General features: G+C 40.9%; 2 protein-coding genes across 4 annotated transcripts in view; one reads left to right on the top strand and one right to left on the bottom strand.

Moving 5' to 3' along the window:
• faim2a (Fas apoptotic inhibitory molecule 2a) overlaps window positions 1–5,115 on the top strand; it is a 41,841-nt gene extending 36,726 nt beyond the window's left edge. For both annotated transcript variants that reach the window (XM_073045221.1, XM_073045230.1), the window contains 4 exons: window positions 788–875; window positions 1,572–1,667; window positions 2,267–2,320; window positions 4,355–5,115. In XM_073045221.1, coding sequence (XP_072901322.1) covers window positions 788–875; window positions 1,572–1,667; window positions 2,267–2,320; window positions 4,355–4,498 — 382 coding nt within the window. In that variant the 3' untranslated portion in view covers window positions 4,499–5,115. The remainder of the gene's footprint in view (window positions 1–787; window positions 876–1,571; window positions 1,668–2,266; window positions 2,321–4,354) is intronic.
• A 3,356-nt stretch (window positions 5,116–8,471) lies between these two features.
• cdk5 (cyclin dependent kinase 5) overlaps window positions 8,472–21,679 on the bottom strand; it is a 68,861-nt gene continuing 55,653 nt past the window's right edge. The window contains exons 10-11 of one of the 2 annotated variants that reach the window (XM_073045237.1): window positions 13,435–13,535; window positions 8,472–11,453 (exon numbers count right to left, since the gene is read on the bottom strand). In XM_073045237.1, coding sequence (XP_072901338.1) covers window positions 13,456–13,535 — 80 coding nt within the window. In that variant the 3' untranslated portion in view covers window positions 8,472–11,453; window positions 13,435–13,455. The remainder of the gene's footprint in view (window positions 11,454–13,434; window positions 13,536–21,679) is intronic. The other variant, XM_073045244.1, reaches the window with a different exon arrangement.

Below are 21,679 nucleotides of genomic sequence, written 5' to 3'. Positions count from 1 at the left end.
TTGGGAATACAGGTCCATAATTCATTGAAAGGAGAATCACAGGTAGATAATGTTGCAAAGAAAGCTGTTGGCATATTAGCCTTCATAAATCAAAGTATTGAGTATAGGAGATGGGATGTTATATTGAAGTTGTAAAAGATAGTTTTGAGGCCTAATTTGGAGTATTTTGTGTAGCTTTATTCACTACCTACAGGAAAGATGTAAATAAAGTTGCAAGAGTACAGAGAAAATTTACAAGGATGTTGCCAGGGCTGAAGGACCTGAGTTATAAGGAAAGATTGAATAGGGTCGGACTCTTCCTTTGCACATAGAAGACTGAGGGGATATTTGATGAAGGTATACAAAATTATGTGGGGCATAGACAGGGTAAATGCACTGAGGTTGAGTGGGACTACAACTAGAAATCATGGGATAAGGGTGAAAGGTGAAAAAATTTAAGGAGAATATGAAGGGAATCTTCTTCATTCAGAGGGTGCTGGAAGTGTGGAACAAGCTGCCAGCACAAGTGGTGTGTGTGAGCTTGATTTCAACGTTTAAGAGAAGTTCAGATAAGCACATGAATAGTAGAGGTATGGAGGGCCATGATCCGGGTGCAGGTCGATAGGAGTAGGCAGTTTAAATGGTTTGGCATGGACTGAAGGTCCTGTTTCTATGTTGTACTTTTCTATGACTTTATGATTCTAATACTGAACTTTTCACATAAACAATAGTCAATATTTTCATATGTAATATGGTTTGTTCAGTTTAATTGTGGGTGCAGAGAGCTCACGTCTGCTCTTTCTTCCAGCTACCACAACACAAAGATTGTGCTACTGTGCATTGGGATCACGGCCTTGGTCTGTTTTACAGTTACCATCTTCTCCTTCCAGACAAAGGTTTGTGCAAGTTTTTGTTTAAATTTTCAAGCACATGAGGTAAGTTGGTTTATTATTGTTACATGAACTGAGGTACAGTGAAAATCTTTATTTTGTATGCCACACAGATCATTTTATCACATCACTTTGAAGTAGTACATGGGAAAACAATTAACAATGCAAAATATTTAAAGTATTACAGTTCCAGGAGAGTACAGTGCTGGCAGACAATAAGGTGCAAGGTCATAACAAGGTAGATTGTGAGTGTTATAACCATGTGGTAGAAGCTGTCCTTGAGCTTCAAGTATTTGTGCATTCTGCCCGATGGGAGAGGTTGGGGAAAAGAGAGAATATCTGGGGTGGGTGAGGTCTTCTATTATGCTACCTGCTTTACTGAGGTAGCAAAAAATATAGACAGTCTACGTAGGGAAGGTTGGTTTCTGAAATGTGCTGAGTTGTGTCTACAGCTGATACTGATGGAGCCCAACAATCCACAACCTGGGTATTCAGAAAGCAATGCGCTGTAGAAGGGGCAATACTGAGAGAGTGCTGTTGTACCAAGCTTCTGCAAGTTAGCCCGATGGGATGACAGAGTGTTTGTAAGTTGGAGGGATGTAAGGTGTTGGTTCTTGTAGTCAATGTGGTCATTTTCCATGCAGTGGATAGGGGCTCTGCCTACAAGGCAGTCTTTTTACTGACAGCTGCTCTCATTTTTAGTTTGACTTCACCACCTGCCATGGCCTGCTGTTTGGGTTGACCATTGCACTGCTGCTGACGGGATTGGTCATGGGCTTCACCATCCCCTTTGGATACGTAAGTAAATGTTTGCTGCTTCAGATGGACACACGGCAGGAAATATTGGGCAGAAAGAAAGAAGGAAAATACTAAAAGTATTAGTTGTAACTGGTACAAAGAGAACAGACTGGGATTATCACCAGGATATGGTTCCTGTGACCCCCGTGCTTATTCTTGGGATGGAGGGTATTACTGTTGAGACTTCAATTCTGTAAGGAGTTGTTGATCATCTTTGAGGCTGCAGCAGAGGACAGGAGTGTTGCAGCCTGTTTGAGCAACACTTCAATCCTTCTGAACAGGAAACATCCCACAATGAGGATTGAGAGCAAGAAATATTTGCTAGCAAAGGAGTCCAGTGATTGAAGAGCTGGAAATAAAGTAATCCTTCTGAATCTTTCCCTCCTCTTCCCTTGGGTTCTGCAGATCCTCTTTGATCTGCCACCTTTGCTCACCAACCTGCAGCTTTCATGAACAATGCTTTGACTAACAGCAATGATGAGTAGGCAAAGAGGTGGTCACTGGCTCTTGACAGAGACCATTTCCCATACACATCCAGAATCTCCAGATAAGTGAGTAATGTGAGTGCCACTAACTGCTCTTTGCAATTCTGATTTCAGCTGCCCTGGTTACACACCGTTTATGCAGGTCTTGGAGCTATTGCCTTTACTCTGGTAAATAAATTTATATTATGTGTTACTTGCAATGATCATGGATGATCCTTTGGGATCAGGGTTCAGGATCCAGAGGCCCTACTTTACCTTAGGCACCTTCTTCCTATTTACACTACTGTAGAAATGTTTACTGTTTGTTTTCATATGACATGCAATTAGTCTCTCAAAATTCACTTTCTCCCTTGTGAGCATTTTAGTCTTCTGCTGCTGAATCCTAAAACCCTCTCAGACCTCTGGTCCTCAACTAGTCCTTGTCACTTTGTATTCCTTTCTTTTTAATACAGCTCATTCTGTGTACTTACCACTGTTAGGTGCCATTAAATCTCTTAAACCTGGGCTCTCCAGTTCTTGATTTCCCAATGCTGGTAAAAAGGCTGTGTGCATTGACCATATCTATGCCCCCTATGATTTATACCCTTCTATAAAAACATAGAACACAAGATCAGATCTAAATCAGCCCATTCTGGGGTACTTTTTGCAATGCACTGCTCTAAAAACCAATTCCAGACACATTCCACAAATTCTTCTTCCATCATACCCTTGCCAGTTTAGTTCATCAAATAATTTCCCCCATGATAATTGCACTTGCCTTCAAGCATACCCTTGATATCTCCCCATATATGCTCCACCCTGCTCAGGTACCTTTATTGATTAACAATGCCAACCGACCTCCTTCCCCCTTTGGCCTGTTCTTTTGGAAAAGTGTATAACCTGGAATATTGAGCATCCACTTCTCCTCACTACGCAAACACGTTTACATCATACTGTTTCTCCCTATTGTTAACTCACCGACCTTGGTGCAAATGCTGTTAATTCAAATGATGAGCATTAAACATTGATATTTACAATTCTGGATTTGCTGTTTTTGCATACTTCTCTTTACAAGATCTGCTCTGCACATCACACTCTGTCAGATTCCCTATTGTTATTTATGCTACTGCTTTTTAATTTCTTCCTGATTTATTACTCCTCCCTGCTCCTTGTTCATTTAAAGCCATCTACAACCGTGGTAATGTAATTTGCCAGGCATCCAGTCCCAACACAGTTCAGGTGAGGCCTACCCATGGCTGATGATGACATACATATCTCAGTCAGGGCTCCCACAGTTCCTTTTCTGGCTCCCCACTGTGTTCTCGGATATACTTGACAAGGCCCTGGAGATTTGATTATCTTCAAACACTTTGAGCCACCTGCTGTAAGGTTGATTAGCCCCAAGACATCCCCAATCTCTGTCTGAAGTTTCAGAATTTTCATGTGTTTTTCCATAGTAAAAACAGATGAGAAATACACTTTAAGGAGCTTGCCCACCTCCCATGGCTCCACACAAAGATGTCCATTTTGGAATTTGATGAACTCCGTTCTCTTCTTACTCTTTTTTTCCAGAACATAAAGTACTTTTTTTGCCAGAGCTATCTCATGACTCCTTTTTGCCCTCTTGGTTTCCTTTCTGAATTCACTCCTAGATCTCCCAAATATCCACTTGATTCCAGCTGCTTGTACTGACCCATGCCACAATCATACAGGGCTCCCTGCTCCTGTCAACATTGCCCTCCATTCTAACAGAAGCATGCAAACCTTGAACTGTCATTATCTCCCTTTTAAGAGCCTCCCACGTACCGACTGTCCCTTTGTCTGCAACCTACCAACCAGCACAGGAGCACAGAAACTGCATCTACACTGACGTCACCGGGGGAAGAGGGAGGGAACACTTGCCAAGAGGCCGTGGTAACAGCCAGCTCAAGTCCAGATTTTAAAATTGTGTTTAATCTTTTTACATTTTAGAGTTCATTTTAAAAAAAAAATGCTTAACATATATCAGTAGTTAAATCAGTTTTTAATTTTCTGATCATAGTGCTTGTTTCTGAAATCACCGTCTCATTAACAGGGACAAATTTTTGTTTTACTTTTGCACTAATGTTTTGCCATGTTTTTGCTGTAGTACCAACTGTTTCATGGCTGAGAGCTTGCTCCCTGCTGGTGGTTGGACTGGTGTGTATGTGGCTGCACCTCACCCTTTTGTCCTTTCTCTGATAGTTCCTGGCTTATGATACGCAGCTTCTGGTAGGGAACAAGCGCTACTCCTTGAGTCCCGAGGAGTACATCTTCGCTGCACTCTGTCTCTACGTCGACATTATCTTCATCTTCATCTTCTTCCTGAAATTTGGGAATCGTGAGTGATCAGCTGCTGGCGTGCCCAACAGCTCACAGCTCCTTCCCATTGCCTCTTTCTATCTGTAAAATTTGAAGCAAACCAGCCTTGGGGACTCAATTCTCCATTTAACCGCCTGCAGCTTCTTCTATCAGTTTCAAAGTGGTGTTGGAGTGATGTCCCCTTCCCTGTTCCATTCTCATCATGCAGGGTCAGGGAGGGTATGGAAATAACATGGCTTCAGTTTTCCCTGCCCTGACACTAGCACAGAACCATGATCCCAAGGTCAACTTTTGCTTCTCCATCTCCATCCACTCTGTATTCTCCCAGACTGCACAGGGCAAGTGAAATCTGTGTCCAATCAACAGATAGACCCTTGTTTAAATTCATCCTTTTAAAATCTGCTCAAGTAAACTTAAGTATTACATTAGCTTAGTTTATATTGTGTTTATCAGTCTAGTGAGTTCTGGTCTCTGGTACTGAGTGGGCACTGCAACATCTCTTCCAGAGCATTGTTCTGTTCACATCCACCTGAATTCATTTCAGATAAAAAGAGACATTGTGGCTGGGTGCTATGGACTTGGTGTAAATGTAAGAGTTATTTTCTGTAATCTTTGTGCGTTTTGATTAAAGATTGTTAAAGCTTTTCAGTTGATGTCCAATCTTTTTTTCAGTCATGGAATCTTAAAGCAGGGTCCAAGTCTTTGAACTGACCCTACTTCCCTGCTTTTTCACACAATTAAATTCCATCACTATTCACTTTGAAAGCTTCTTGTGAACTTGCTTTTTGCCAAATGTCATAAATTGATAATTTCAACCTCTGGTTACTAATCCTGCCATGATCAGTAAATTTCCCATTTCCTTAATGAAAACACCTTCCTGATGTTGAACACCATTAAATTTCCCTTAATGGTCTTTGTTCCTCGGGGAATCATCAGAGTTCCCACAATCCTGATTGATAAGTTACAGAACCTGGGCCTCTGTACCTCCCTCTGCAATTGGATCCTCGACTTCCCAACCAGACCACAATTTGTGTGGATTGGTGATAATATCTCCACCTGGCTGATTATCATCACTGGTGCACCTCAGGGGTGTGTGCTTAGCCCACTGCTCTATTCTCTCTATACCCATGATTGTGTGGCCAGGCATAGCTCAAATACCATCTATAAATTTGCTGATGATACAAGCATTGTTGGTAGAATCTCAGACGGAGATGAGAGGGCATCCAGGACTGAGAGATGCCAACTTGTGGAGTGGTGTTGCAGCAACAACCTTGCACTCCCACGTTAGTAAGACGAAAGAGCTGATTGTGGACTTCAGGAAGGGCAAGACAAAGGAACACATATCAATCCTCATAGAGGGATCAGAAGTGGAGAGAGTGAGCAGTTTCAAGTTCCTGGGTGTTAAGATCTCTGAGGATTTAACCTGGTCCCGACATTTCAATGGAGCTATCAAGAAGGCAAGACAGTAAGTAAACTTCATTAGGAGTTTGAGATTTGGTATGTCAACAAAAACACTCAAAGCCTTCTATAGACGTACCATGGTGAGCATTCTGACAGGCTACATCACTGTCTGGTATAGGGGAAGCACAGGACTGAAAGAAGCAGCAGAGGGTCGTAAATTTAGTTGACTCCATCTTGGGTACTAGCTTACAAAGTACCCAGAACATCTTCAAGAAGCAGTGTCTCAGAAAAGTAGTGTCCATTATTAAGGACCCTCAGCACCCAGGGCATGCCTTTTTCTCACTGTTACCATCAGGTAGCAGGTACAGAAACCTGAAGGCACACACTCAGCAATTCAGGAACAGCTTCTTCCCCTCTGCCATCTGATTCCTAAAGAGACACTGAATCCATGAATACTACCTCACTTTTTTAATATATATTATTTCTGTTTTGCACAATTTTAAATCTATGGTATTCAATATACATATACTGTTATTTATTTATTTTTCTTCTGTTTTATGTATTGCATTGAACTGTTGCTGCCAAGTTAACAAATTTCATGACACATGCCGGTGATAATAAAAGTAATTCTGAGTAGAGAACCTAGAACCAGCACTATAGATACTATGGGAAGCCCCCAGGTTCTATTCCTGAGAATTGTTGATGACCTGAGCTATTTGTAAGTCAGAAATGAATATCACTATGTGGGAGAGAGACACAAAACTACTGTAACAGGAGAGCAAGCAGGCACAGAAAGAGTGTCTGCCAGTAGGCCTCACTGAGAAGTGAGAATGTTCAGTGCTCTCAGCTCAACTCAGCTTCCTAACTACTAACTGTTGCAGTTCATTTGTAGGATATGTGTCTATAACTTGGGTGTTTGTATACTAGAGGGCCTATATGTGGTTTGATGTAATTTATTTACTTCCCTAAGAAATACATTCACTGAACAAAAAAAAGGAGTAACCAGCTAAAACAAATCAGTGACAGATTTAACACAGAGAACGCAGACCTGTTAACTTATCCAATGACCATAATGTCTTAGGTCCAGTATTATCTATGTTAAGTCTGTTTTGTAGCCCTGAGGCTCAATATTTTCCTTATAATACGGTAAAACTGGAACATTCTCATGACTTCAACCAAAAGACTGCCAATGTTGGAAATGTGAAATAAAAGCAGAAAATGCTGGAATAAGATGTGCATTCCAGTCACTGCACTATACTGTTTGTGAAAGCACTGGAGAGGATGCAGGGAATTCACCAGGATGTTTTTTGGGGTGGAGCATTTCTATTATGTTTTCTCTGGAGTGGAGGAGAATACAAGGGATGATCAAAGTATATAAAATTATGAGGGGTATAGAAAGAGGAGATTGCAGAAACTGTTCCCTTTCTCAGAGGAAGATAAAACTGGAGGATATAGGGTAAGGGGAAAGAAATTTAGAGATCTGAGGGGAACATATTCAGAGAGTGGTATCTGGAAAACACAGCCGAAGAGAGTGGTGACAACAAGATCACTGACTGTGCTTGAGAATTTATGGATGAGCATTGAAGTCACCTAGTATTAGAAGGCTCCTGGCAGATGGGATTAATGCAGAAGGTTGACATGAATGGGGGAGGAAGTCTGAGTGGCCTGTTCCTACCTGTCAGATCCCTTCACAACTTCCTGTTCTAAAATCAAATCATGCTTCTCTAGTCTAAAACAAGAGAAAATCTGCAGATGCTGGAAATCCAAGCAACACACACAAAACGCTGGAGAAACTCAGCAGGTTAGGTACATCTATGGCAAAGAGTAACCAGTCGACATTTCAGGCCGAGATCCTTCATCAGGGCTGGAGAAAAAAGATGAGAAGTTAGAGTAAGAAGGTTGGGGAGGTGAGGAAGAAATACTGTACAAGGCAGTAGGTGATAGGTGAAACTGTGAGAGGGGAGTCGATTGGTGAAAGAGATCAAGAGCTGGAGAAAGGGGAATCTGATAGGAGAGAATAGAAGGCCATGGAAGAAAGGGAATTGGAGGTGCTCCAGAGGGAGCTGATGGGCAGGTAAGGAGATAAAGTGAGAGAGGGAAATGGGAATGGGGAAGGCTGAAGGGGGGGGGGGGTGCATTAACAATAGTTCAAGAAATTGATGCTCATTCCATCAGATTGTAGGCCACCTAAATGGAAGATAAAGTGTTGCTCCTCCAACCTGAGTGTGGCCTCACCATGGCAATAGAGGAGACCATGTGATCCACAATTATTCCTTCACTGTATCTTTCACCCCTCCTCAGTTCTCTGATCACCTCAGATTCCCATCTCATTGCCACCACACCTCTTTATACTGATAATCTCTCTCAGTTCTGATGCAGTTTCAACCTGAAATCTCAATTCCACATCCCCCTCCCCCTTGACTCACTGAGTTCCTCCAGCAGTGTTGCTCCTTCACATCTACTTTAATTTTGTGCAGGACCCCTATGCAGGTCCGCCCTTTCCTGAGTGACTCAAAACATAAAGTTTTCCATGTTGCTTGTTGATGGATGTACATTTGTCTTACCCGCACTAACTCAACCAGACCTGAATGCTGTGGAATTTCAGTTTTCTGCCTTTAATGGAAACTTTCCCTCTGTACCCCTCAGCTCAGTCTCTCACTTGGGTTTCTTTGAGACATCATAAAATACACATTCAATGCCTTGGATTGAACGTGGAAACGATTAATCAGAATCCTTTGATCCATTTCAGGAGGAATCTCCAGACATTTCAGACAATGGACAGAAAGACCAGAGATCTCCCACTGTTTTAATCCACACTAAGAGCTGGGCATTCTGAAGCATCAAACAGGATGCTGGAGAAACTCAGTGCGATGAGCAGTAGCTATAGACAAAAATGGACACTCAATGTTTCGGGCTGAAACCTTCCATCTAGATTTCCAGTGAAAGAACTCAACCTGAAAGATAAACTATCCGTTTCCTTCCACAGATGCAGCTTAATCCTGCTGAGTTCCTGCAGCATCTTGTCTGTTACTCCAGATTCCAGCATCTACAGCCTTCTGTGTCTCTACTAGGCACATTGTGCCTGGGTCCTCAGCTCAGGAAATGCTCCTGAATTTACCTTTATTTGGCCCAATGGCTTGTTTACCAATTTCTTTACATAGAAACATGAAAACCTACAACCCAATACAGGCCCTTCGGCCCACAAAGCTGTGCCGAACATGTCCTTATCTGAGAAATTACCTAGGGTTACCCACAGCCCTCTATTTTTCTGAGCTCCATATACCTGTCCAGGAGTCTCTTAAAAGACCCTATCATATCTGCCACCACCACCGTCGCTGGCAGCCCATTCCACATACTCATCACTCTCTGCGGGAAAAAAAACTTACCCCTGTTGTCTCCTCTGTATCTACTCCCAAGCACCTTAAAACTGTACCCTCTCGTGCTAGCATTTCAGCATTGGGAAAAAGCCTCTGACTATCCACACCATCAATGCTTCTCATCATCTTACACACCTCTAGCAGGTCACCTCTCATCCTCCGTTGCTCCAAGGAGAAAAGGCCGAGTTCACTCAACCTATTCTCATAAGGCATGCTTCCCACTCCAGGCAACATCCTTGCAAATCTCCTCTGTACCTTTTCTATGTTTTCCACATCCTTCCTATAGTGAGGCGACTAGAACTGAGCACAGTACTCCAAGTGGGGTCTGACCAGGGTCCTATATAGCTGCACCATTACCTCTTGGCTCCTAAACTCACTCCTATGGTTGATGAAGGCCAATGTACTGTATACTTTCTTAACCACAGAGTCAACCTGCGCAGCAGCCTTGAGTGTCCTATGGACTCAGACCCCAAGATTCCTCTGATCCTCCACTCCATTCATACTATATTCTACCATCATATTTGACCTACCAAAATGAACCATTTCACACTTATCTGGGTTGAACATCTGCCACTTCTCAGCCCTTTTGCATCCTATCAATGTCCTGCTGTAACCTCTGACAGCCCTCCACACTATCCACAACACCTCCAACCTTTGTATTATCAACAATCAGGAATTACAGGTAAATGTGAAATAGAAAGTATTTCAGCCAGTCACTGCTTGGGTTTGATGGAATCTCCTGCATTGCCCACCTGCTTTAATAATGAAATTTTCAAACCGTTCCACTTTTGTTAATTGTTTTTCCCTCAAGGAGGTATAAAGTTTGGCACTCCAGTAAATTATACCATAATGATTTTCTGCCATGGTTTACAAGTTGCTTGCAGATTGATATTTATCAGCTACAGTATGTTGCACAGACAAGTGCTTACTTTCTTTGCTACCAAAACACAAGAGGAACTGGAATGATTCAGTAGCCTAAATGTTGAAATAAGTGCATTAACTGGAATTTCCAACAATACTGCTGAACCAGATTAAGTGAGACCTTGCTCAGTAGTGAGGTCAAGCTGTGAGGTTTGGGTGGATGCTGATAAGATGACTCTTGGAATCTGAGCTCCACAGAATCTTCACTCAGTGACAGGGACATCCAGCAAAAAATAAAGGGTCCCTAAACACACACACACACGTACACAAAAGCACATTAATAGAGACACACGGAGCATATATTACACACTACACACACATCAATAGCAAACAGTGACATCATGTACAAGTGTGTGCACAAACACATGCACCTGCCAACAACAAACAAAATTATAAACAGTTTTTGAAAGTTTCACATTTCTTTGAAAAAAAGTGCTTTCACTAATGATAAGCTCCAAACAAAGTCATTCTCCACAACACATGACCACAGGTTCATTGCCATGAGTTCACACTAACACAGTGAACAAAATATTCTGAAATCACACAAATCTGCTAATCCATGATAACATACAGACCCCAGGAGCACTGACAACACACACCCCACTCAAAGAGACCACACAGCACTAACCTGTAACTGACTAGTAATGACATAGATGAGGGAGAGCAGAAATGATAGAGAAGGGCATGTTTAACATACATTAACAAAAAGTGACATAATTACACACGTAATGAAAATAACATACAGAAGAAAAGTACTTGGGACATTTATCATTACTAAGTACATGGCAACACATGATATAAAAGCATATATACAGAAGCAACACACCTGTGCACAAAGTCACACCTGCTGATGCACGACACACTTGTGAATAAGGATACAAATGTGTAAACAAGACAGCTGACTGTACAAATGTCAGATGAATTCTTTACAGACAAAAAGTGCTCTTCTTCATGATGCTCTGTATGGAATGCTGAAATAAAAATCCTTCCAGACAAACACACCAATGCTTCAAGTGAGATTCTCATTCTTAAGAACCTGCCCACAATGAGATCACCTCAAGGGTCCACCACTTTGGTCATGACTGTGACAAGAAGCACAGAGAGGGGAGAGGCAGCTCGAGTTTCAGTTAATCCTTCAGGTCCAGTGACACGGGGTGGGTATGAGACTGGGAAAGTGCCAAAGGGCAGGTGTTCCTTTAGGGAGGGCAGAAGTCCGCAAAGTAGGGATGTTGTAAGGCTTCCTCAGCTGAAATTCTCTGCACCGGGTTACACTTCAACAGGTTCTGCAAACACAAGGCACAAGGATATAAAGTCAACCACAGAAATGGGGGCACCTTCTTCAGCAGTCAAAAACTGTACAGCATCCAAAAATATCTAATGGTGTAACCCTTCCTCAGTAATGCCCCTCCCATAGCGTGACACTCCCTTGTTACTGCCCCCTTTTGTAAAATGTACAAAACTTTATTCAAACACAAAAGACATACAAAGGATAGTGGTTACAATACAATTATTAAATTCAAATTAAAATACAATTATTAGCATCTATAATACACCCAATTCCCTCGGGGGCCCACTGTTCCCAGAAATAAGCCACTGAACCCATGATGATCGTATGTTCCCTTTCTAAGGACACCCCGGCACAGATGAACATTGGAAGAGGGGCAGGCAGTCAGCTCAGGCACAGCCCTCGACAGCCCGCTACATGCACACGAGAAAGACCAGTTTGACCAGGCACCAGAGCAAGCCTACCAAGACATCCTATGAGGGACCCTCCCTCCATTCTTACTGGGTGCCCATAAACCGTGGAAAATGAGACAGAAATGCAGCCAAAACTTGAGAAGCAGCCCTTTCATAGATTCAACCAGGAGGTGTAGCCTCTTACATTCTATATTGACATGGTACACTGACTCCTTGTGTCCACAGAAAAGACATGTCGATGGGGTAAGAGCGTACCTGCTCAGGAGTCTATTACATGGTACTGCTCTGTCCCACACCCTCCACTCTAGTTCCCCAAAGTACAAGGGAAAGACCTGTACCTTCCATTGAGGCTTCCATTGGGGGCCTCCCTACTACCTGATGCTAAGAAGGACTGCCATGGCATGTTCAGAAGGCAGATAAGAGCAATGAGGTGAAAAGTGTGCAAGGACAGCCCGCACAGGAACAGTCTTGGCGCATCGCGGATTGGCACAGCAGGACCCCTGCGAGGCGTCTCATGACCAGCTCCCAAAGGAGATCTCGGGATTTAGGTCCCACTAGCACCTCCAGCAGAGCAGGGGTTGCCACAGCCACAGCAATTCCACACCCACCATGGTGGGATGGGAAACAACTCCATCCATGTCCTACCTGCCCCCCCCCCCCCAACAGCACGAGCACTGCTCCCTGTGACGCAGCAGCACTCTGACCAGAACACATTAAGCCAGACCCACAATAGCTCCTGGAAAAACCCTAGCAGCTCCCACATAGCGGCACAGCTGATGCACACACTGGGATCACATGCCATCCTGAAGGCAATGCCCTCGGCAACAAAAATGTGTCACCAGTACATGCTTCCTCGGAGGGTGCTCAGTATACATGTATTTCTGTAGGGTCCCGAGGAAGAGAGTTGCTAGCTGGATATATACACACACCAGCGACTGACCATTCTCCACAATCAGAAGACTCAAGGCAGCAACAGAGACCCAGTGTCGGTCTTCAAGGTGGAGGACACGTCTAATATGTCAAAGAAGGATGTTAAGGACGAAATGAGAGGTGAAGATCTTGATAAAACCACTGTCACTAAAGAGATAGTGATGAGCACACTAGAGGTCCTAAAGGTCGTTAAGTCCCCTGGTCCTGATAGGATGCATCCCAGGGTGCTGAGGGAATTGGCGGAGGTTATAGTAGACATGTTGGTAATCACTTCTCAAAACTCTCTAGACTCTGGGCAGGTCCTGGCGGACTGGAAGGCAGCAAATATCATGCCACTTTTTAAAAAAGGATATAGGCAAATGACGGGCAACTATATGCCAGTTAGCTTAATACCTGCAGTCGGGGGGGGGGGGGGGGGGGGGGGCGTCACGTGATGACGTAGGATCGAGACGTTGGGAATCCAGCTCCCTCGTAAAAAGTAATGAAATAGGGTTTAAATGAAGAAGAGTTAACAAGTACCTACTAGAAACTATTTATAAGCAACTCGGGATTATTTTTGGATATGGCTCCTAAACCGAAACAGAAGAAAGCTACTACTTCGAAGACTGCGCAAATCAGCAGGGAAAAAGGCCTAACCGTCTCGGCGAAGCCTCGGACTCAAGTTGGATCTCCTCCCGACGAAGTGCATGGCACTTCTGATGATGCGGGACAGGAAGTTGCAGCAATGTCGGCGGTCTCTAAGAAGAAACGGCAAGAACAACGCATGCGCGAAGAAACAAGTATGAATGAACAGATATTAACAAAACTACAATTCCCAACTACGGCTGGAAGTGAAATCGGAAGTGGAATCAGACTCTTTGGGAAATACAGAGGAAGAAGAAGAGGAAAAGAAGGAAGAGATTAATGGAGACATAAGAGATATCCTGATATATATGATGAATGAATTAAAAGCTATAAGAACAGATATAAGAAGGATGCAGATTACACTCGATAATGTGGTGGAAAAACAAAACGATGGATAATAAAGTTAAAGAGATGGAAGTAAAAATGGAAGAAAACATTGAAAGAATAGATAAGATAGAAGACAATAATCTTGCCTGGACAATAGAAAGAAAACGGATGTTGGAAAAAATAGATGCGCTTGAAAACTCTAGTAGACGAAATAATATTAAAATTGTTGGTCTTATGGAAGGTACAGAGGGAGAAAATCCAATAAAATTCTTTCAAGAATGGATTCCGAAAATTTTGGAAATGAAAGAAGGAAGCCAAGTAATTGAAATTGAAAGAGCACACAGAGCTTTAAGACCAAGACCTCAACAAGATCAAAATCCAAGATCAATTTTGATAAAATGCTCAAGGTACCAAGATAAAGAAATGATCTTGAAGGCAGCTACTCAAGGTGCTAAAAAGAGAAATGGGCCATTGATAATAGAAGGGAAAAGAGTTTTTTTTATCCAGACATAAGTTACGATCTTCTGAAGTGGCGGAAGGAATTTAATCCAGTGAAAAAATCTTTATGGGAAAAGGGCTATAAATTTTTATTGAGCTACCCAGCAAAATTGATAATTTTCCTGGATAACGAAGAAAGATTTTTCGTTGACTACCGGAAAGCGGAGAAATTTGTACAAGAATTACCTGATGTCCACGAGGAGGAGTAAAGAATTATAGAAATGAAGTGGACTAATGATGAAGACTGAAATAAGGTTGGACTTGATGGACATTTATAAGGAAAAAAAATAGTTGAAGAGTATTAATTGGGAGTAGAGACATTAATTATTTTCTTTTTTTTTTCTTCACTAATATATTTTCTTTTTTTTTGCAGGGGAGCTGGAGGAGCTCCTGATCGATGGCTGTGAGTTTCACGTGTACAATCATGGCGATTGCCATGACCCGTAAAATGGGGGGGGGGGATGTTGTGTTCTTTTTATTCGCAACATTAGTGGGGGGGGGTATTTTGGTTTTTTTTCTTATATATTAGTTACCTTTCTTCTATTTTTCTTCTTTTTTGCCTGGATGGTTGGGGAGAGACTCATAGCAACATGGAGAATTTTAAAGAGTTCCCAAGGTATTATGAATGATTAATTTACTTAATTTTTTAAGTTTTAATGTTAATGGACTTAATGGACCTGTGAAAAGAAAAAGAGTTTTATCATATATTAAGAAAATGAAAGGAGATATAGCTTTTTTACAAGAAACACACTTAACAGAAACAGATCATAAGAATTAAAGAGAGATTGGGTTGGAAATGTCATTGCAGCTTCATTTAATTCAAAATCGAGAGGAGATGCAATTTTGGTTAATAAAGCTTTACCAATTAAAATACAAAATGTAGTAATTGATTCTGTGGGGAGATATGTGATTATACATTGTCAATTTTTTTCAGAATCATGGACTCTTATGAACATTTATGCACCAAATGAAAATGATGCAAAATTCATACAAGAAGTTTTTTTGAACTTGGCTGATGCACATGATAAAATATTAACGGGTGGAGACTTTAATTTTTGTTTAGATCCAGTTTTGGATAGGTCAACTAAAGTTGCTACAAAATCAAAAGTAACAAAACTAACTTTATCATTAATGAAAGATTTAAACCTGATTGATATATGGAGAAAAATTAATCCAAGAGAAAGAGATTATTCATTTTATTCAAATAGACATAAAACTTACTCAAGGATTGATTTTTTTTTATTATCAAAAAATATTCAGGATAGAGTGAAAAGTGTGGAATATAAAGCAAGAATACTGTCAAATCATTCCCCCTTGATAATGACAATGATAATGATGGATAAGGAGGAATCGATCTATAGATGGAGATTTAATTCAATTTTATTAAAACGTCAAGATTTTTGTGATTTTATGAAAAAAGATTCAATTTTTTTTGGATACAAATTTACATTCAGTTGAGGATAAAATTGTATTATGGGAAGCGATGAAAGCATATTTAAGGGGTCAGATTATAAGTTATACATCTAAAATTAAGAAGGAATACATGGCAGAAATAGATCAATTGGAAAAAGATATAAAGTTAGAAAAAGAATCTCAAAGATATATGACAGAAGAAAAACGAAGAAACTTGTTAATAAAAAATTACAATATAATACACTCCAGACATATCGTACAGAAAAATTATGAGAACTAAACAGAAATATTATGAATTAGGTGAAAGATCACATAAGATTCTTGCTTGGCAGTTGAAAACAGAACAGGCTTCTAAAACAATAAATGCAATTAGAACAAGTGTAAATAAGGTTACTTATAAACCTTTAGAAATTAATGAAACTTTAAAATTTTTTTATACTGAACTATATCAATCAGAATCACAAAATAAGATTGCTGAGATAGATAAATTTTTATCACAAATAACCCTTCCAAAATTAAATTTGGAAGAACAGAAAGGATTAGATATGCCCTTTACATTAAAGGAGGTTGAAGAAGCTTTAGGATCACTTCAGAGTAATAAATCCCCAGGAGAAGATGGTTTTCCTCCTGAATTTTATAAAAAATTTAAAGATTTATTAATTCCTCCTTTTATGGAATTAATATATCAAGTGGAAAGAATGCATAAACTCCCACAATCTTTTTTAACAGCAATCATAACTGTATTGCCAAAAAAAGATAGAGATCCTTTAAAACCAACATCATATAGGCCTATTTCTTTGTTGAATACAGATTATAAAATAATAGCAAAAATTTTATCTAATAGAATATCTAAATATTTACCAAAATGAATACATATGGATCAAACAGGTTTTATTAAAAACAGACAATCAATGGATAATATAACTCGGTTACTTAGTATAATTCATTTGGCACAAAAAAGAGAGGAAATGAGTGTGGCAGTTGCTTTGGATGCAGAAAAAGCATTTGATAGATTGGAATGGGATTTTTTATTTAAGGTATTGGAAAAATATGAGTTAGGAAAATCTTTTATACAATGGATTAAAACCTTAAATACTAATCCTCAAGCTAAAGTAGTTACAAATGGTCAGAATTCAACACTATTTTGCTTAACGAGGTCAACTAGACAAGGCTGCCTATTATCACCTGCTTTATTTGTATTGGCAATAGAACCATTAGCTGAATTAATTAGAACAGATTCAGACATCGGGGGCTTTAGAGTTAATCAAGAAGAATATAAGATTAATTTATTTGCTGATGATGTTTTGATTTATTTAACAAACCCATTGCAATCTTTGCAAAGATTATCTTTTAGATTGGAAGAATATGGGAAAGTATCAGGGTATAAAGTAAATTGGGATAAAAGTGAAATTTTACCCCTTACCAAAGGAAATTATAATCAATGTCGATTAGTAACTCAATTTCGATGGTCAATAAATGGGATAAAATATTTAGGTATTAGAGTTGATAATGATGTAAAAAATTTATATAAACAAAATTATTTGCCATTATTATAAAAAAGAGGATCTTGATAAATGGATGATGTTATCAATAACATTAATAGGTAGAGTTAATGCTGTAAAAATGAATATATTTCCTAGATTGCAATATTTATTCCAAACTTTACCAATACAATTACCTCAGAAGTTTTTTCAAGAACTGAATAAATATGTAAGGAAATTTCTTTGGAAAGGAAAGATGTCAAGAATATCATTGGAAAAATTGACATGTAAATTTGATTTAGGAGGGTTACAACGTCCAAATTTTAAGAATTATTATAAAGCAAATCAATTTAGATTTATTGCGTCTTTTTTTGATGAAGAAAAACCGGCATGGATTAAAATAGAATTAGTTAAGATAGGAGAAAACATACCAGAAGATTTTATATATAAATGGGAATCCAAATGGATACGGGGAAAAAAAAGAATCTCCTATATTAAGACACTTGATTAATTTATGGAATAAGGTAAATATGGACGATGAGATAAAGAAATCTTTATTAGCAAAAAGAACTTTAATTCAAAATAGGCTTATTCCTTTTACAATGGATAATAAACTTTTACATAATTGGTTCCAAAAGGGGATTAAATATATAGGTGATTGTTTTGAAGGAGGTATATTGATGTCGTTTGATCAATTAAAAAATAAATATAAAATATCAAACAACACTCTTTTCTGTTATTTTCAATTAAAGGCTTATTTATGAGAAAAGCTGGGTCAAACAATGTTGATGCCAAAACTTAGTGAAATAGAAATATTAATTCAAAAAGGAAAAATTTAAAAATTTACATCTTGTATGTACAATTTGATTCAAAAACAGACAATTAAATCAGGAATTCATAAATCAAGACAAAAATGGGAATCTGATTTGAATGTTAAAATTGATGGAAAAAGCTGGTCAAGATTATGTTCTGATAGTATGATAAATACAATAAATGTTTGACTTAGATTAGTACAATATAATTTTTTACATCAATTATATATAACACCACAGAAAATAAATCGATTAAATTCAAATATGTCTGACCAATGTTTTCAATGTAATCAAGAAATTGGTACTTTTTTTACATTCTACTTGGTCTTGTTTTAAAATTCAACCATTTTGGATAAATCTAAGACTTTTATTGGAACAAATTACTGGAGTACAACTCCCACATAGTCCAATATTATTTTTATTAGGAGATATTGAAGGGACAATACCGAAACTTAAATTGAATAAGTATCAGAAAAAATTTATAAAAATTGCATTGGCAGTAGCCAAAAAAGTTATTGCAGTTACTTGGAAATCTGATTTATATTTAACTATGGATCATTGGAATAATGAAATATATAGTTGTATTCCACTTGAAAAAATTACATATAATCTAAGAAATGAATATGATATATTTTTGAAAATTTGGCTCCCATACCTACAAAAGATAGGATTAAATACATAGGTATCCCTCCTGGAACAGATGGATCAGGTCCCAAACGAGGTGGACATTGTCCTGAATGGACCGACCTGGGATCGTGTAGGACTGGTCTGGATGGATCATCTGGGACAGTGATTTGCCAGGGCCCAGGCAAAGAACTTATATTCGGTGCACAGGAGAGACACCAGGCACCAATTCCTCAGGCAGTGAAGATCCTCCTTCAGCAGTAGGACCACGACCACCCTACGCCAAGAGGGGGGCATTTCACCTGTCGCCAGGCTTTCACCCAGGACTCTGGTGTAGTCAGCATTCAGCAGTCAGTCCCAGCAGGTCCAGAGGAATTCCAGAGTCAACCTATCCAACCCTAGTTCCAACAAGAACAGGGTTAAAATAATCATGTTAGGTAGATTTGTCTCCTGGAATGGTGTGAGCTTCCTGCAGGAATCTCACTTCATATCTCCATTCCCTGAGAACTGAGAGATGGTGGAACTCCCTGATATTAAATAAGTATCTAATAAAGTAATAAGTAACTAATAAATATTAGTAAGACTCCCTGATATTAAATACTTGCTACTGTGACCTTCATGATAGTGCTATATCTTCTTGCCAGTGTCCTGGCTAGCGGGAGCAGGCCTCCTTACCCTGTGCCTATGCACCACCAACAGGGCTTTCAGGAACTCCCTAAAACAACTTTGCTCCTTCCCAGCCACTTTGGAATCCCTCCCTTTTTGAGGGATTATTTTTTAGAGTGTCGCCATTCTTGTCTGGCGCACAGTGTCAGGATTGGTCTCCTTTCGGATTAACCGGGTCACGATAATGAACGTTCCTGACTCAACCCTTTTTTTTAAACAAGGCAGAGTGGCTAGCTCAATGCTCAACCTGGCACCGATGGATAGTGTGCTTGGGGGTGGCCTGACTTGGATTTGAACTCAGGAGCCTTTGCTCCAGAGTCCAGCACTGATGCCATTGTGCTACCAAGTAGGGATGGTGTGGCCGGATCACACAACTCTGGGCAGATCCATCTATTGGTCAGCAGCTAGTCAGGCTTTATACCGATTGCACTGAGAGTCAGCTAAGAACTCCTGAATTTCCTTCACAGTGAAAGTCCGACACTCACTGTTGGGGATAAGCTCCTCTGCCATCTTGGCTTCAAAAGTGTCCTTTGCGTCATGTCACAGCATCCTAGGCAATCCTCACTGTCCTGTTTGCCCCTGGGGTAACACAAGGCAGAGTTGCAACATCCCTACTTATCGGGACCCTGGTACTCTGCTCCTTTGCTGAGGACGGTGACCTACGAATACTTCAATCCCGTCAGACCCTGGGGCCCAATGACCTCTGGAAGCTTTGCTTCTATGGAGGATACAATCCTGGAGACCGCCCCCCCATCCCAGACAACCCCCTACCACAAGTAACCCCTGTTCACCAGTGTCAATCTCCTCTCCAGTGTACATGTACTCCAAGTACTCCCAGGAGGATAAATTGAACTCCTTAGACAACCTCATTGGCAGGGGTACCCATTACACTAAATCCTACAAGTTCAGGGGATGCAGTCCCGGCAGAGACTCTTTTCCACAGATGGCCCCTGACTAATAGGACCATCTTCCTACTCCAGGAAGAGTGCCCCAAGCATACAGCCTTTTGCAGGGGTAAACCTTCCCCCTTAGCTAGTTCCCTATCTTCGGATTCAGAGGATGCGCACCTCCTCCTATTTGTACCTCAATGCAGGGAGCTCCGGTGATCTCCATTTTGGAGGAACTCTCAGTCCTCAGACCCACATCCTCCTTGCTTAGCCACACAGATATCCATGCCCTCTAGGCTGGACTAAGGGAAGGTTCTGACTGCTGCTCCTGTGATGGAGAGCCTGGAGATTCTTCTTCTTCCTCTTAGCCTTCCTGCCCTTTACCTTAACCCACCCATCCTCACCGTTCTCATCCCTGCTACCATCCTCCACAGGGTCAGAAGGAACAATGGTGGGAGAGAGAACATGGAGTGGGGTAATGGGGGCAGGGGTAACTGGGGGGAGACCCTGCAGTTCCCTCCTGCACCACCGCTGTGGAGTTAGCAGTTTGGCATTTAGGGTAATTCAGCCCAGCGGATCCAGTAATGCCCTCTTCCATCCCACACACCTCAGTATTTCCTGGCTATTCCAGTTCCATGAATACCTCATGTTGGAGGGTCTACACATGCCCAAGACGACCTCTGGCTTGAGCAGTATACGGTGACCGGTGACCTCACCTCACTCAAAGAACGCATAAGTGAGAAGGTCTGCTTCGCGGAGGTGAAGATGCATATTATAGAGGGTTATCTTCTGTACGGGGCCTGTCGCCAGCTCTCATGGCACTAAGACCCCTTCCACACTTAACCCCTTACTCAGGGCCAGGGACTCCTCTCTGGTAGACCAAAGGTAGAAAAGGGACTTGTGATGCACCTTACCGATCCCAATAACACCCTCATCCCCACCCACAGACACAGCCATAATAGCCAACTTCTACGTTGCACTCAGGGGTTCAGTGATATTACATTGCACCATGTTTTTAAAAAGAATTATCAGGTTTAAAAGTGGAGGGCCTACAGGAATTCTTTCACCAGAGGCTACGAATCCTGCATAGGAAATAGGTCTCACCATTTCGGAGCTGCAGCCTGCCATGTTAAAGCCCCACCTGTCAGAAATCAAAATCCTGCTCACTACACTTATCAAAGAGCAGTGCCAAGAAGACAGGAAGGATAGTAGTCTCCTCCAGATAGGCAGGGAACTCTGTGCAATGAAACTCCAGTGCTTCCCTCCCAGTGCGCAGCTGGGCCACTACGATGTTCCTCCATACAAGCTGAAGTCCAAGGATTTGCAACAAAACTCTTCACTTGGTCGTCCTGGACCAAGTACTCCAGCTGGGAGAGGATATACTGATGTAAGCAGTTTGAGAAATCCATCCCAGTATCCAGTAAAAGTTGCAGACACCATCCTTGGCAAGCTACTAGCCACTGTTGCTGCCATGGCCTGAGCATAGACTCAACAAAACTTGGCAAAACAGCCTTTCTCCGAGAAGAAAACTTCTGCAGTCCACTGCCAG

This window comes from Hemitrygon akajei, chromosome 1 (assembly GCF_048418815.1).
Source record: "Hemitrygon akajei chromosome 1, sHemAka1.3, whole genome shotgun sequence".
NCBI lineage: Eukaryota > Metazoa > Chordata > Chondrichthyes > Myliobatiformes > Dasyatidae > Hemitrygon > Hemitrygon akajei.
Note: the sequence above shows the minus strand (reverse complement) of the source record. Positions and strands in the feature narration are given on the sequence as shown.